The sequence below is a fragment of the Condylura cristata genome, unplaced genomic scaffold (genome assembly GCF_000260355.1).
Source record: "Condylura cristata isolate star-nosed mole 26May11 unplaced genomic scaffold, ConCri1.0 scaffold00004, whole genome shotgun sequence".
Lineage (NCBI taxonomy): Eukaryota > Metazoa > Chordata > Mammalia > Eulipotyphla > Talpidae > Condylura > Condylura cristata.
In genome coordinates, this window is record NW_004567105.1 from 10,161,380 (window position 1) to 10,178,325 (window position 16,946).

General features: G+C 46.7%; 1 protein-coding gene across 1 annotated transcript in view; it reads right to left on the reverse strand.

Moving 5' to 3' along the window:
* STAB2 (stabilin 2) overlaps positions 1 to 16,946 on the reverse strand; it is a 97,058-nt gene that overhangs the window by 14,260 nt on the left and 65,852 nt on the right. Inside the window, exons 43-56 of the mRNA XM_012735221.1 lie at positions 16,710 to 16,783; positions 14,848 to 14,919; positions 13,811 to 13,930; positions 12,568 to 12,615; positions 11,683 to 11,766; positions 9,871 to 10,017; positions 8,964 to 9,104; positions 7,898 to 7,957; positions 7,386 to 7,562; positions 5,956 to 6,045; positions 4,003 to 4,149; positions 2,811 to 2,867; positions 1,664 to 1,790; positions 264 to 413 (exon numbers count right to left, since the gene is read on the reverse strand). Coding sequence (XP_012590675.1) covers positions 264 to 413; positions 1,664 to 1,790; positions 2,811 to 2,867; positions 4,003 to 4,149; positions 5,956 to 6,045; positions 7,386 to 7,562; positions 7,898 to 7,957; positions 8,964 to 9,104; positions 9,871 to 10,017; positions 11,683 to 11,766; positions 12,568 to 12,615; positions 13,811 to 13,930; positions 14,848 to 14,919; positions 16,710 to 16,783 — 1,494 coding nt within the window. The remainder of the gene's footprint in view (positions 1 to 263; positions 414 to 1,663; positions 1,791 to 2,810; positions 2,868 to 4,002; positions 4,150 to 5,955; positions 6,046 to 7,385; positions 7,563 to 7,897; positions 7,958 to 8,963; positions 9,105 to 9,870; positions 10,018 to 11,682; positions 11,767 to 12,567; positions 12,616 to 13,810; positions 13,931 to 14,847; positions 14,920 to 16,709; positions 16,784 to 16,946) is intronic.

Here is a 16,946-nt window from a genome sequence, read left to right on the forward strand (position 1 = left end):
CAGTAAGTGCCTCTTGGTTGAATGACTGAAGGAAGGAATGTTCTTCAGTTGCATCTTGCTTTGGTGGCTGCAGGGGATGTAAGTTTCACTTCTTGGAATGACACTCGTTCAGTGCATGCAAACTGAGAGTATAGCCAAGGAGGGAAAAACACATAAGAGCAGGAGGGTGGGGAGAGAGAAGAAGAAGGGAGAGAGGGAAGAAGGTGCTTCCAGGCTGGTGGATGGCGTGTAAGGACGGGGCACGGGGGAGGGGTGCCACGTACGCAGGCAGTCTGGCCCGAATCTCCCTGGCGAGCAGAGCTCACACGCTGTCCCGTTGAAGCCAGTGTTGCAAATGCACTCTCCTGTGCCTAAGTACTGGTCCAGGCAGTAACCCCGGTTACTGCACGGGGTTCCCGGTCCCCCAGGGCAGGCTGGAAGAGAAGAAACAGCAGCGGCTCAGCAGTGTCCCACAGCCAGGGCAGCTCAGCAACTCTGTAAATTGCCTATTGACCCAGCCTCGGATGTGGGCTCCAGCCTCCATGAAGTCGGAAGGACCACGGTCCTGGGACAAGCTACATGGGATAACCTGGGGGTTTTGGACAAGCCATGACCCATGAGCTCACATGTGTCTGATGGGATTCTACCTTGGCAGGGCGATAAATGAAGGAATGACTGGGGCTCAGGAGACCTGGATTCTAGTAGACCCAGGTGGAATAATAAACTGGTTCTAAGCTTCCGTTCTCTGAGTCCTAGATGCTGATGATGACAATGATGATGATACAGGGTCTACTTGACTTCTACCACATGTTGGCTAGAAGGATTAAATGAGGCACCATAATTGAGAGCATTTGGAGGAGACATTTTTTGTGAATGGCCACTCTCCAGTGATGGAGAGTGGAGGCTGGGTGATTGCCCAGAATTTTCTCAACTGGACCATGATGAATAGAACATGCATGGAGTTAAGATGATGGCTCCTAGAAACACTGTGGACAGTTATCTTGTCCTCTCTGTGCCTCCATTTTCTCTTCTGTAAAATATGGATAGCATGGAATCTACTTTTTAGGGGTTGCTGCAAGGTGTAAAATATATTGATATACGCAGAAAGCAGCACACACCAAATGTACTTGTTTAGAGCAATGGAAGAGACAGGACATTTATTCTGCTGCTACTGATGATGCAATGTTGTCGGGGCATTGTATTGAGACCCTTGGAACAGGGGTTTCAAGGTGGGTTTAAATGGCGTTTGGCAAGGAGCTCTTTCCTGGTGAGGTAAGAGAGAGAGTGTGGAGGGGAGAACTCAGGAACCAACAACCCAGACATATCATCTCTGAATAGCACCCTGCCAAGGTGGAATTCATTTAGATACAGGTAAACTCACGTGCTTACCAATACCCCAACCCAGTATCAACACTGAGGTATGGTTTCTAGCACCATGGGAAATATACTGTACATTAAGCAAAGAAGCACTGCCCAGTTACAATCTATGCACTATTGAGTCTCAACTCTGTAAACATCAAAATATGACAAAAGAAAAAAGTAGAACAATTGCTTCGGAATCTTTTCTTAGCAGAGCCTTTCGGAGCTATGTGCCTGGTCTCCTTTGCAATGGCAGGCATTTTAAATGGGGCACAAGGATTGCACAATCACTGTCGAGTCCTGAGTTGGTCACTGGGGCCCTCACCCTGGCAGTCTCTCCCGAAGTAGCCCTTGCAGCACTTGGGTAGCTGTATGACCATGACGCACTGCTGCCGGCAGCCTTCCAGGCTCCTCCTGAAGTTCAGCTTGTACATACACTTCTGCTTCTGGCCCTACAGGTAGAGCAAGAACCATCCCTTTGCCTTTGGCCTCTGGAGCTGGGCTCTTGGGCTCTAGTCCGCCCCCAGTGGAAGATTCCTAGTACTGCAGAGGTTGGAAAAGGACAAGAGCGAGCTCTCGCGAAATTCTTAGGGACACTGGCAGTTAAGCAAACAAACAGAGGAGAAGGCAGAGCTAGATCCATGAAAGACAATTTCCCCAGTCACAGAGGAAGGACTTGCTGACCCTTCAAGGTGTGTGCAAAAGGTGTGGTTGCTTGGGCAGGGAGTTGGGAGAGGTAGCTTTCTGTCACAGGAAGTCTGTGGCAAGGTCCCCAGAGGGTACGGACTATATTTTGATTTGTAGGGGTATTTTGTGAGACGTTTTATTAAGAGAGAGAACTTGGCTTTGCAATAAGTAATAAAACGAGTGTTTAATGTGCTCTTACTACTCTCCCATTTGAAAGCTGAATTTTTTTTTTTTTTAGTAGCCATACACAGAATCATTATCCATTCCATTTACAAAGGCAAAATGTACAGGTTGTGTGACTTGCCAAATACCACCCTCTGGAGTTTGATTTCTTGTCTATGGTCTCCAAACCAAGCTTTTCCCTTACTAGCTGTGTGGCCTTGGGCTGATGGCTTACCCTCTCTGACACTCAGTTTTTCATAAGTGGATGTAATAGTAGCTTCCTCTGAGTGTTCTAAGGAGGATTAGGGATAATGTACACATGGAGACCGACACAGAGTTGGGGGCATGCTCAGTAGCCAGAACAATGCAGCTACTATTCAACAATTATTTTCAAAGTCTCTTCTGGGCCTACATGCTTTTTCAAGATGGGTCCTAGAAGCTGGGTAGTGGTGGAAGGGATGTTTGGGCAAAGAATGACCACCTCCCTCCTGATTGACCTGGTTATTGGAAAAAATGACACCAGTTATCGTAACAACATGCCATAGTCACACCTACCGGAAGGTGGGCTCTGGTAATGAAACAAACCTGCGCTCTCCCAGCATCATCACCGCATTCATAATTACCTTTGATTTACTCCACCTCGGGCAGCTGGGAGTACTGATACAGCTCCCACAGTCTCCCTAGTATGCAAGAAAAGAAACACTTAACATTCAAGGATATTGGGGAAAATGGAGTGCTATGGTTCGTGTTTTGATGTTCGCTAAGAACTCAGTGACGGATATTAGAACAGATACACTGTGGCAATTACTTTGCCATGCAGAATTCTGAAGTTCTTTTGGGCCTCGTCTCCTTGGGTAAGTTCTTTGAGGTGAGACATTTCCTATCATAAAGCTGTCATTCAGGATGCAACTGGCCAATCTCTCCTTTTGATCTTTTGTTCTCTGATCTATAAAACAGTGATAAGAACTGGCATTGTTGTTTCATCCCAAGGGGATGAGGGAAAATGATTAACCGAATATGCTTCAGAAGTTAAGGCCAAAAACCTCAGTAGCAAGGTTTTTCACCTCTTACTTTGTGTGAAGAATTTGGGCTATTTATGGAATGTTTACAAGCTGCCAGGTACTGAAATCAAGCGGTGATCACTTGGTTGTGTAAGTCATTTCATTCCTTACGAGACGCTCAGTTTCTAACTGTATGTAATAGAGTTGGTGATAACTACTTGTATTAGTGCATTCCTGTAGGGACAAGATGACATGGGACCAAATGGCTGGCCCCAAGATAGTTCTCCTTGAATGGCACTGGCTGGGTGAATGCAAATGTGAAGTGGGGAAACCCTCATACAGGCAGGGCCCAGGTGAGAAGTACAATCAAATTATTAAGTGTCGGAATGAGGAAATGAATAGAGGTATGGGGGATGTATAATATTAGATGAGTCACATGAAATTGTTATTTTTTATAGTTACACTGTCAGTAGCAACTGACCTATGCTTTAATTTGCAGTATCTCAAAAAATGAATGAATGAGTGACTGACTGGATGGTGATCTGAAACAAATGACTAGCCTGTGTGTGGTGGTGCCTAGCAACTCTTTCCTTAATGGAGTGCGAATCACTGAATGAATGGGTGGGAAGGTGGATACATGTTGCAAGCCTTGTGTAGGGCTAAGTGGTGGTGATAAACATATTGTTCAGTCCTCAGATCTGTGGTCCTGGGCTCACTGAGGACCAGCCCTCCTTGTTTTCACAGCAGGCCCCTTCTGGATCATGAGGCTTGTTCTCTGCCCCTGGGGTTCAACAGTATCATTGATAGCACTGACCGAGACATTGAATGTAGTAAAAGTGTCACAGTGGCCCCCCAGGGTGGGGTCAATCAGTAGACAGTCAATGCCATAGGCCACACCCAGGTCAAACAAGAGCTCTCTCTGCACAATTCTGCATGTCTGACCATTCAGGAAGAGTTCACCCTGTGAGAGAGACAGAGAGACAAAGAGAGAAACAGTCAACAATCCTCAGATATCTTTTCTTCCTAAGGCACATTATGGTGGCCAGCAAGATTCAGAACAGACATTAGCATATATGTGAATATATTAGCATATATGCAAACATATGCAAAACAAGGCACCTACTTAATAGTGAGTGCCCAGCATGCATTATGTGCCAAGTACTATTCCACATGCTTTAACTGTCCAAAATTTTTCAAACCTTGCAACAGCCCTAAGGTTCCTACTACCAGTATCCCTATTTACAGATGAGGAGACTCAGCTTGTGAGAGGCCAGACAACTTGCTCAAAGTCATGCAGTGAGTAAGTGGAAGTGTAAGCATCAAACCCATTCACTCAACCCTGAGCTCACATGCTTGGATGCTACAACATTGCATCCAACAAAGTAGGAACAGTGCGGCTTGGGCGTGTCAGGATGGAGCAGGGCTGACCTGCCTGCGGTTTAAGGTAAACTCTGTTGCTGTCACACTTCATGGGGAGTGACTCAGTCTTCTTATTTAGAGCTAGTAATGAGTAAATTGCCTGGCACAATTTCTTTCCAGGATGTAGGATGGGGTTTAACTTTACAGTGATAAGAAGGTCCTCACATGGCTAGACATGATTGTCTAAATTGTGCTTTAGATTTGTTGTTTCATTTTATACTTGCAACAAACTAGGGTTTCTTTTCTTTTTAGGATTTATTTATTATTTATGCATAGAGAACTAGGATACAGACCAGAGGTGCAGGGGCAATGAAAGGACCAGAGACAGAGTGGGGAGCAGAACAGGCAGATCCACGAAGTACACTGCTGAGGGGAGCAGTGGGCGAGACAGGAGAGGCCTGTTGTACCATGTGGTCACCTCCCTGGCCGGGATCGAGCTCCCACAGAAGTGGCTGTGGCTAGCTTGCAGTGCTGTGCTTTAACTCGCTGTGCCACAAGGGAGGGCCCAACCTCCAGATTTCTATTACCAGAGAGATAAATCCTTATATATTTAAGTTACTGTCTTAGTGGGTTTTCCAACACATGCAGGATATAGGGTGTTACTATTATCCTATCATGCTATTTACCACATGGAATTACAAGAAGGTAAAATTACGAGCTCACGAACTAGCCAGCGAAGATTGCAAACTTTCTCTGTTGGCTGATCTAGCTAGGATAGCCCAGAGCTGGAGATAAGGGCAGAGTGGGCTGGGAAAGAAATGAAAAGGAATGACAGTGTAAGTTCCCATCTCAGGGAGGTACCCACACTGCGAATTCATGCTCTAAAAGTAAGTGAGAAAAAAAGAGAAAAGAAATGGGAATAAAGGAGCGCCCTCCCTGGTGGTGCAAAGGATTAAAGTGCAGCATTATGAAGCTTTCTACAGCTACAGCAGCATGAGTTTGATCCCCGGCCAGGGAGCTGACCCATATGGTGCAGCAGACCTCTCCTATCCCACCCACTGCTCCCCTCAGCAATGTATTTCAGTCAGTTGGCCTGTTCTGCACCCCTCTCTCTTACTGATGGATCTTCTTACACCCCCTGCACCCTGGCCTCCACCCCAGTTCTTGTATGCATAAATCAATAAATCTTAAAAAAAAAAAAAAGAAATGGGGATAAAGGAAAAAAGAAAAAAGATCAATCAAAAGCTGCTCTTCACTGAAGGGCATGGAATGGCTTGGGTTTACCAGGTTTTTCATGACTAGCGACCTGGAGGGCCGTGAGAGGACAAATGAGTAGCTCCTTGGGGGCCAGTGATGGGGCCTCCTTGTGGCCCGTGCACCCCCCACCTCACCGGGGGACAGTACTCACGATGTCACTGCCAGCTCCACACTTCACACTCAGCCCCGAGCCTTGCAGGGTCTTCCAGGAGGCAGATCTGGGGAGATCCACTGCCAGAACCTTAGGAGCAGTGATGCTTTATTATTGATAATACCCCGAATTTGGGCTGAAGAAACATGCAAAGGAGTTTTACTGACAGACCAATTTCAGACACAAGTGTTTCCAAGAGTTCTCATAATCTCAGCTTTGAATGGGAGTAGCCGCCATCAAGGGAGAATAATGGGCTCTCCAGGAGGCTGAGAAGTCCCTACCAGCTGGGCTGGTTTTGGTCACCCCTCCTCCTCACCCCGTTCTGGAGTCCACCGGAGAGGCTATCTTGGTGTATGACGCCAAAGGCAGGGCTGGGGGTTAGGGAAACGCACAGGGCACTGTTAGGGGCTGAATTGTGTCCTAGAAAGTTTATTAAGTCCTGACACCCATTACCTCAGAATGGGACCTTACTGTGAAATAAAAAAGTTTAACAGATGTGATTGAGTAAGATGAGGATGGTCAGCCCAGTGTGGCTGGTGTCTTAGAGGAGACTGCTGTGTGAAGACACAAACACACAGTCAGATGAGCTTTCTAAGTTCTAATAATTCTCTGGGGCAACAGACACAGAGATTGGAGGGAGGTGTCTCCAAGCCAAGAAATGCTGAAGATTCCGGCAGCCACTGGGGGAGTCAGGCGAGAAGCACAGAGTCTGCCTCAGAGTCTCCAGAGGGAACAATCTTGTCAGCACCTCAACTGTGGTTTCTGGCCTCCAACTCCAAGAGAATGAATTTCTGTTGTTCCAGAATGAAATTCTATTTTCATCCAGCTTGTGTGAGGCAAATGTGGTAACCACTGCACTATGGAAACACCTCACCCAACCTGTGGTGGCTTGTTACAGAATTGAGGGGCAAAGAACTAACCAAAGTCAGAACATTGGCAGGGGGTGGGGTGGGGTTTAGGGGTGGGGGGGTGGCATTCTTGGATTAGACAGACTCATCCTGGAGAGAAAACTGGGTTCTGGGTGAGCACTCAGAGTGACCAGGTTTTAGCAAAAGCTGTCACGTCCCTACAAGATCTTGGCTTCCTAGATCATAGATCAACTTAGAAGTGAACAGAAGATTTCAGTCCTTTGCCTAGAAATTTTTCAGATGGGGTGCAGTCTGTCTGGAGAAACTTGGAAAATGCCATCCACAGCCATTATGCCACATGAACCAGAGAAGAGAAAAAAACAAATCTGCAGGGCCAGGAGAACAGCCCGGGTTATTCAAGTTAGAAAAGACATACGGCAGGTTGAGAAACAGAGTCAGGTGTGGCTGTTGGGGTCACTGGCCAGGACCATGGGGCTTCCATGGAGGTGGAGATACCAGCAATTCCTGGATCTGACCATCCCTGGGGCCTCCCTCACTTACCTCGGTGTGCAAACACATTACCTTGGAATCTCGGATCACGTGGAACTTCAAATACTCCTTCAGTTTGTCTTTGTTGTCTTGGTTGAACAGGAATTCCTGTTGTTCGGGAGGCAGAGCCTGCAAGGCCTGGTCACTGGGCCAGAAGAGGGTGACCGGCGTGTGGATGGGGTCAGTGATGAGGCTCAGCAAACCCAAGTCCTGAAACACAATATGCAGATCACTGCACACAAGGTCCAGGGTCTCGCTGAGGGTCCGTCAGCTGGGGATCCCTCCCCAACCACCCTGGGGCTTCTATAGTTCAAGGGTCACAAAGCCTAAAACTCGATGCCCATCATTCTCTGGCCACTAAGGTCCTCATTTTCTTAGAAAGCAAAACACAAAGTTAAATGCTGGACTCTTGTTAATAATTACCCCATAATAGCTGGTTAGTCCCTCAAGCAAACCCAAACCAAACCCCCAAATCCCTTCAAAGAAAAAAAAAAAAACCAAACCTCTTCAGGTGATTTCACTTATCCCAAGAAAAAGGTTTTTACCTGTATTAACTTGCTAAACTTGACGTAGCCATGGTTTATTGCCACTGTTGTAAGATTTTGCTGCAAAGGTAAGAATGGGAATCAGTATCCTTTCTTCCTACAACTGACAAAGCACTTTAACACAAGTTCAGCTGGAGAAGAGTAAGGTAACGTGGTAGGCACCCACTCCGGCTCTGAGCACCCGTGTCTTTTTGCAGTACAGAGGCTGGAAGGTTAAGGCCCCAGACTGGCTTGCAGCTAGAACCCTACGTACATAGACACAATAAGCAGAAGGGCTTGGCCAAGACTTTTTGGTGGAAAGAAACAGTGTCTCACGGTGGCAATGGCTGCAGGCAGCGTGGTCGGGTCTCCTGAAAAATACATGCTGGAGGCATTGGGGCCAGAGTCTTGGGTCCCAGATGGTGAGGAGGGAGAAGGCAGCCCTGGCGAGCTGCTAGTCAGAGCAGCCCTGGGGTGAAGGCAGGTGCTCCCCCTTTGCTATGCCTGAGGTGCCTCGCTTTTATCAATGCAGCATCTGAATGCTGCACCTTGGAAATCTCTGGATTTCCAAGAGATTTGATGATGTACTTATTATTTTAAGAAACTCCTTGTTGGTTAATTTAGATATAGTGGATTCTGTTGTCTGCAATGAAGGACCCTGCCAGTACAAATAAAATAACAATAAAAGTTACGCTTGTCCTTTCTGTTGAGACATTTTACTCAAATTTAGTTTTTTATGTATGTATGTATGTGTCTGTCTACTTGTCTGTCTTTATCTCAATGGTCTTCTACCAGTCCTCTAACATCTGAAGTTATCTATATAAATATTATCTTGCTGTAATTCTGCCACTTTCCAAATCTATGCCAGACCATATGCTCTTGTGGACACTAAAGAAAAACTTTTAAAATCCATTTCCCTGCACTTAAAATAGACTTTTCCTATTTATTTCTTACTAAGTATCTGTTATTTACTAGGCTTCTAGTAGTAGCTTGTGACTGAAGCAGCAAGATTAAAATGCCTTAAAACCAGAACTGCAAAAACAGGGTGAGCACCCCATGTTGACAGGAGGAAAATGCGTTCACCTACCAGAATCCTCCCAAAGGCATCTTTACGGGTGATAAGAAGGTTTTGGGGAGTCAGCAGTTTGTCTATGATGTGAATGATTCCATTGGTACTGATGGTATCACTGGCTATGATTTTAGCTTTATTATTTACATACACTGTGTCCTGAAATCACCAAAAAAGAAAAAAGAAATGAGCACAAAGAGAAGCAAACACAAGATTGCTTCCTTCAGAATGCTTTAACAGTTAAATCATCATGAATTTGAATGTCGAAGAGAGCTATGTGCAAAATCTGAAGGTCTCAGTTACTTGAGCAAGTTTCACTCTGATGGGTACAAAGCTGAGAACACTATTTTCACTCAGAGAAGTTAACAGTAAATAAGTAAAACAGTTACTGTAATTCTCAAATATGAAATAGCAGGCAGATCAAATGCATTTCTCTTTCACATGTTCTGTTTTGCCAACTTCTCTCTGTCACCATGACACAATTTCCCCCACTTACAAGGAAACCTGTACCCTCCATTTGTTTCTTCATTGTGGGAGGGAGGGATTAGCAAGGTCAAGGGGCTTTGGGCAAAAGTCCCAGCTTCTGACCAGTGCTTCGAAAGGCAGTTGTGCTGACCCTCTGAAGCTGCCTGACCGTCTGAATTGCAGCTCTAATATTTGCTGGCTAGGCGACTTTGGCAACATTACCTGACCCCTCTTAGCTGGGCTTCTTAATTTGTAAATTTAAGAATAGAATTTTGGAATTGTGTAAATTGCCTACATTACGGGGTTATATTGAGGGTGAAATGAATTAGCACATTATCAAATACTTAGCCCAGTACCTGGCGTTTAGAAATCACTCAGGGCATGTGAGTTCTTGTCATTGTTATTACTGGCGTTGCTTTATGAAAGAGGAGAGAGGGCCCAAGGAAATGTCTCTCCTTACCTGAGAGAGGGAGAATGTCAAAGGATCTCCTTGGAGGGAAGTAGCATTCGATGTCAGTTTTAGGTTTTCCAGAAGTAGCTGGTGACAGGCAATCACGTGGTACCGGAGGATCTGGGGCATCAGGCCCTGCTTGTCCCAGTCTTTTACCTGTAACAGAGGCCCAGAGGGTTCTAGGCAGAGCTGGGGGCCTTTGGCTAGAACTTTCCCTTTGGCTGTTTTCTCCCCACACCTCTATCTGCTTGCCCCTTCACTCCCAATCGTGAGAAGTGTGTGGCCAGTGTGGGCTTGTGGCCAGGGTTCAGGGTGAGGTTGCTCAGGAAGGAACGGACTCTCTTTCCTTTTCTGTTTCCAATGTAGAATCTCATGCTGGAACAGGGCGTGGCATTCCTCTGCTCCAGCACGTCCCAAAACTTGGCATAATGACCCAAGTCCAGGGAGATGCTACTTGAAAAAATAGTTCAGTGAAATATGATGGGAAAAATGCTCAGTCCTCCCCCCTCTTGGAGAGGTACCTGGGCCAGATTTTCTTTCATTTTCTTTTTTTTTTTGTAATTCATTAGGGCCAGGTTTAAATTTTCTTTCTTTCTTTCTTTTTTTTTTTTTTTTGTTATTCACTAAAAGGACCAGCATTTTATATTGTTTTTGTTTTTTAATGCATTTTGGTGCCATTAGTTTACATCATTGTCAGTATTTTGGAAGTGTGGTCTCTCCCAATTTCCCACTTAAGCTGTCATCTCTGCAGCCCACCCACCAAGGTACCCACAGTCCTCTCCACAGTCCTTTGTGCCAGTTCTCCTCCCTCTTTCCTCTCTCATCCCCTTTGGACCATGCGTAATGATTAGTATGGAAAAGATCACATTGTGTCTCTATTTGCAGGTCAAATTCAAACAGCATTAACTATAAGGAAGTGCAATAAAAAGCCCACAGGGACTCTTGTTGTTTCATGCTTTTTAAAAAATGATCAAATGTCAAATTCTTCCAAAGAATGCTTTCGCTGGGGTCCTGAATATTTGCATAGAGAGGCAATGTGTGTAGAAGGTTAAAAACACAGGTGCTGGGATCAAATTTGAGTCTTTGCTCCCCATTTGCTAGTGCTGTGACTCTGGAGAAGTGTTTTTTCTTGGTGTCCTTGACTGTAAAATGGGGATAAAAATATCACAGGTTCCCAGGTTTGTCAAGGAGACTAAATGAGTGAGTCTGGGCTGGACGCAAGAATCTCCTCCCCACTCAAAACAGATTTGCTCCCTGGGTATACGTCAGTGGGTAGGCCAGCAATGAAGAGGCCAGTGAGACTTAGAACAGTAAATAAAGCCTCTGGTAACCCTGCAAGAAGAGAACCTTTATTTTTTTCATTTTAAAACAATGTTTCTTTCCCCTTCCCTCAGCTCACCCAGGCATCATCACATCCCAGGGCCCCACAGTCCCTCCTCCCTCCTTCCAACCCCTCTCACACCCTTATAGGATAGCTCTGGTTTATAATTGTCTGTTTGTGTTTTGTGGTTTGTATTGTAATAACAATACAATTTCCCCCTCTGTTTTATTTGGTTCTCTTATATATATATATATATATATATATATAAAGCCCTTTAATCCAGCATTCCTTTCTTTTTTGTCGGGGAAGGGAGGAGGAATGTCCTCTAGGGGGTCTCTGGCCAGGGCCTACCCCAAATGCACATGACTACCTCCCCTGATAGGGGTTACTTGGCTGTTGATCTGAAATATGCCTTTAAAGGATCCCCAAGGTTGGTTCCAGGCTGATGCCCCAGCATTCTAGCCCAGGCCTCTTCAGATGCCCTCCAGAGTCATGCTTACCTGGGGCTCCTCGTCAAAGGCCTTGGACAAGGGCACCAACACCGTGAAGGGGCCGGGACCTATCAGGTCTCGCACTGAATGCTCCTGGGGGAGGAAGGAGGGCCCTAGTCACCGACTTGACCCAAACACTGGCAGAGTGCAGCCAGAGGCGGGGAGTAGGTGATGGAGAGCGGGGTGGGAAGTGCAGGCAGGCAGCTGTGTTTCATTTAGTCTTCAAATCCACTCAGTTTCTTTGTCATTGAAATAATGCTTATTTTTATCTGCTTATACAATTAGCATGTGCTTGTCCTAAAGCTTGAAAAAGACATCCTAAGGAAGAAAACAACTACCCATAATCCTACCAACCAGCAGTAACCCCTATTATTTTTAGGCATTTTTTTCTCAGTGTCTTTTCCCCATATATATTCATATGAGGGATAATATACTTTGCTGAGATAATAATCCCCAATAATCATCTTAATTATAAGATGATTTCCTTAACTATTCTGATGGTCTTCTGGCCAATGCTGAGAGCTTATGGTTACTTCTACTTTCTTTTCGATTTTGTGATTCTAGATTTTCCTCTTTTGCTTTTCAGTATATGTGGGACTTATTTGGTTGTATGAAATCCAGGAAGATCTAACAGAAGTGTTACCCAGTGGACCTGGAATCTTTTCCATTCTCCACTGGTCTGATGCAGATTTTTATATGTCACACTTTCAGTGTACAAAAGGCCAAGCTACTATTCATTCTTCTTTTTCCTGCTGCTCAGCAGAGGGAAGCCAGAGAAATTCACAAGTAACACAGAGTCCCTTCCAGAATTTTCTCTACCTTCACGCACTCCAGGGCTTATCCTGCCGTGTGTGAGACCCACTCTCCTAGCTAGACAGACACACATATGCTTACCAGCAACTGGAAGTAATACTGGGAAGTGTTTGGGTTCCTGGGAAGCACCTGGACAAAAGACAGGGCAGGTTGGTTGAATGTCTGTGGCTAACACACAAGACCAAGGCAGGATGGTGACAAGACAATTTCTCTAAGGTGGAGAGTCTCGTATCCATTCAATGGACAGTCTGCCTTTTCAAGCCCCATCTCTAGGCTTACAGAAGATGTTGAGAACAGTTTGTGGCCATTCTGTGAATTCCAAAACCTTCCTGGAGTCACCATCTGACTTAATCAAAGAAAGGTTCAGCCATTTCTAGAAGCATCTGAGCTTCACATGCACTTTTAAAGGAGTAGTTATTTAAAAAAAAAAAGAAAAACCAGTTCGATGTTTGTGGCAGTTTTAATCCCTCCATTACAAGAATATACAGTCAGTTCGTATATTCTAGTTCCACTTAAAAACAATTAACAGAAGGTCCATTTTCTACTAAGTAGAAATCTACAAGCACAGACCCGCTCAGCCCCTAAGCCCAGGACAGCTGCCCGTATGCCTGGTTCAGCCCTAGCCCAGCGGCAAACCACACCGAAGTTGTCATAATGCTTTGACTTTCTGTGTGCTCTGGGTCTTTTACACATATTATCTCATTTAACTCTTTTAACAACCTGCAGGGGTCAGTGCCATTATTATTTTCTTTCACTGATTAGAAATCAGATTCCTAGAGAGGTGCTATAACCTGCTGGGCAGAGTTGAATTCAAACTAGATGTTTCTGGCTCGAATGGTCCATCTGAATGATGGGCGGGTGATTCCCATGGATACATAAAGTTTCTTTTTATTACCAGCCTGTATCAAAAGTCTTTCATACTTTTAGAGGGCTTTCCATGTTACAAACTCTTTCTGTATATATTTTAAAAGATTTATTTATTTATGCATATAGAACTGGGGTAAGGGCCAGAGGGGCAGGGGTGGCAAGAGGATTCCCTAGAGACCGAGTGGGGAGCAGAATAAGCAGATCCATGAAATACACTGCCTGGGGGAGCAGCGGGTGAGACAGGAGAGGTCTGCTGCGCCATGTGGGCTACTTCTGGGGCTGGGGATCGAACTTGCACTGAATCAGCTGCGGTCAGCTTGCAGTGCTGCGCTTTAACCCATTGTGCCACCAGGTTGGGCCCTCCATGTTACCAAACTCTTGTCCATTCTTTAGCGACCGGGTTCTCAGCACAGAGAGGGGTCTAGACTTGGCTTTATGGAGACAAGGCTTGTGTTACCTGGTGGATGTTGCCATTGCAGGTGAATCCATCCCCGACGTAGTATGGCTTGCAGGTACAGGTCCTTTCATCCACTCCAGTGTGATTGCAGATAGCAAATTCACTACAGCCGCCGTTTTTCTGGTAAAATTTCCAGAGTGGGGGATGGGAATCAGACAGTTAGTTTGCCACAAAGCGATTCTGACTAAAATTTATTTTTTGCTGCATTCTTTGGCTGGTCTGCATGCTCTGCCCTTTCCCTGAAATTTTCTTCCAATTCCCTGCAGTTGCAAAGTTGTCATATTTACCCAAGCTGAATTCCCAGGATGGCAGGTCCAACCTTGCCCAGATAGCCCACGGTCGCCCAACGGGAAATTTCTTGGTACTTGGAGCGAAACTAGAAGGTCACCAAGGGTGTGTGACACTCTCAGCTTTAGGTTAACCTCTGACCCCACCATAGCAAAGGGAACAGAGAACACACTGTCCTTGTCTGCGAAAAGCTTATAAACTGCGGAAGACTGAGCAGAGAGCTAGAGACAAGCAAAGCAAGACAGTTCAAATCTGACATCGCAGGCATGTCCAGGACTCTGCAGCCTGCGCAGTTTCTAAGTGAGGAATAAATGTAGAGCTCAGGAAAAATAAGTGAGGAAAGCGGCAGCTTGAAGGCTGACGGTAAAATCTTCTCCCCTCTGACTCTTCTGCAGGTATCCGGAGAGTTCTTTTGGCTCAGTGTCTGCTACGGTGCTGGTGTCCAGTGTGTGCCTCTGACCTAGTTGCGTGTCGTAGGGCCAATGTGAATGTGAACGTGTTTAGGAAAAGAGTCTTTGCAGAGATAATGAAGGCTCTTAAGATGAGATCAACCTAAGCCAGGCGGGCCTTGGGTCTGCTTTAGAAGACACAGGCAGAGATGGGAGTTTCTTCAATATTTACAATGGAGGGAAAACGAACCTCATGGCCCCGAAGCAGCTCCGGGATCCCCCCAATGCCCCAGGCCCTCACAGTGGGGTAGGAGGCCCCCAGCCTGACCTCTGAGGGCCTCCGCACTCAGCAGGACTCACGGTTAAGCAGATGTTGATGAGCGTGCACACCTTCCCGTCTCCGGTGTATTTGGGCAAACAGTTACAGACGGCCTGGGCAGGGCGGGGGGGATAGGGTCATTTCAGCTCCACTCTGCTGTCTCTCAGGACCGAGCACGCTAATGGTGATGCTTCACAGACAATGGTCAGACCTATTTATAGTGACACTCGCTATCTTACACATTAGCACACCGACACACTTCCCTCTCCACCAGGAGCTTCTGTCTGTCCTGTGTTGGTGGTCAAGAGACTTCAGATTTTAAAATTTTGTCACCTTATTGGTGTCTGGCCTGCTAGGCTTTTCTCTCTTTGGTGGTGAAGCTGCCATCGGGAGGAAGCTGAGCTTGCCCACCCCTACTCAGACTCCTCCCTGTGCTCAGCGGGCCGCTGGTACTGGGAGAGGCTGGCCAGGGGCTTCCCAGGCAAAACCCGTTGCACATATTTGAAACAATCAGTCAAACCCAACTGGGCTGAGGGAGTCAGTGGGGGGCTTCTCATTCGGTTGAGGGAGGACAGGGTATGCAAGCTGGCCACTGGGGATTCCTGTGTCACAGGCACTCTGCTCAGGAGCACAGCCAGGGAGCACCACCAGGAGTGGGCGCGGCAGAGAGGCAGATCCTCTCTCTTCACCGCATGTGTGCCCAGAGGAAGGGGCAGCTGCCCCCCACATGCCCACCTGAGGGCCACCTTCTTGGTCCTCCCACGCGGGAGAGGTGGCTCCCTTGTGACAGCTGCTTGTTAGCACTTGAACTGGGAGCAGCCAGCCAGAGGTTTTCTCTGCTCCTCCCCCTCTTGCTTCATCCCCACCCTGGCTTCATTCCTGCCTTCTCTTTACAGATTGCCCACCAGCGCCCCCTCCTGGAGGGCCCTGCTTTCGTGTTGGACCCCCTCGTCCTCCCACTGCCTGAGTTCAGGAGGCCATGCTGGACGCCTCCAGGACTCTGGTTCCCCCGCTTCATAAGTGCTTTGAATCACATTTTCTACTTAAAGCCCCAAATATGTTAGCTCAGCATTGACTTCCAGTTTTTCCTATAACCGTTATCTGTACCACAAGCAATCAAGTTTTTGCTTATTTTTGGTGCTTTAGGCGCTTGCTTGATCAGCTTATTGGGAGGCCTGGCACCGAGGTCTCCAGAAGCCTCAATCAGGCCGATGGAGCGTTTCCTGGAGGCTGGATGGCCCCGTCCAGGTCCCGGTGGACACAGCATCCTGCCTGCCGGTCTTCCTTTCAGAAGGTGGCAGAGCCGGAGTGAGGTGGCACTTGGATCCCTCAGCCTACACTCGCCTGCCTGTGACTTTGCACAGGGGCTAGCCTCTGATCCCACCATAGCAAAGGGATGAGTCTCAGCAGAAAAGTCAGTATACCGCCACCTCGCCCCTCTATGCAGGAGCCCTCAGTTCTCCCCACCTCCCCAAACCCTCCATATATTAGGTAATGTGTGGGGGTGGTGGGGTGGGGTTGGACTCCAGGCATTATCTTCCACTGTGGCATGCATTTCAGAGCCTCAAGTCAAAGGGAAATTGTGGGATTCTGCGCATCAACAAAGCTGAATAAAAGAGGAGCACTGTTGAAGATCTTCTAGGGGATTCTACCTATGTGTTGTTCACAGACACAGACATTCTCCTGCTGGGGGCCCCTTCTAAGTATCCTTTGTCTCTCCTTCAACTTCTATTTCTCTTCATTCCCAGAGAATGGCCTCTTTGGGAATTCTTTCAGAATTTGCTCTATAGTATCTATTTTCTGCTGCTGCTCCCCAGAGGTCTGTTTCCAGCTCCCCACCTTCGGGTCTCTAGATCCAGGAGCTTGGCTTAGGAAGCCTGAGGACCCCGGGCGCAGAGCTCACCTGGTTGGGTCCTGTGTGCGTGCACTCTGCGTGCTGGTGACAGCCTCCATTATTCTCCAAACACGGGTTGATCTCTTGAAAACAAAAGTCAGTGGCTGGCATGAGAATCAAACCTCGTTTTCAAGAAAAAAGATTGGCAGGGATGCCCAAAAGTAGATGACTGGATTAGAAAGATGTGGTACATATATACAATGGAATATTACTCAGCAACCAAAAAAGAGAAACACATGTCTTTTG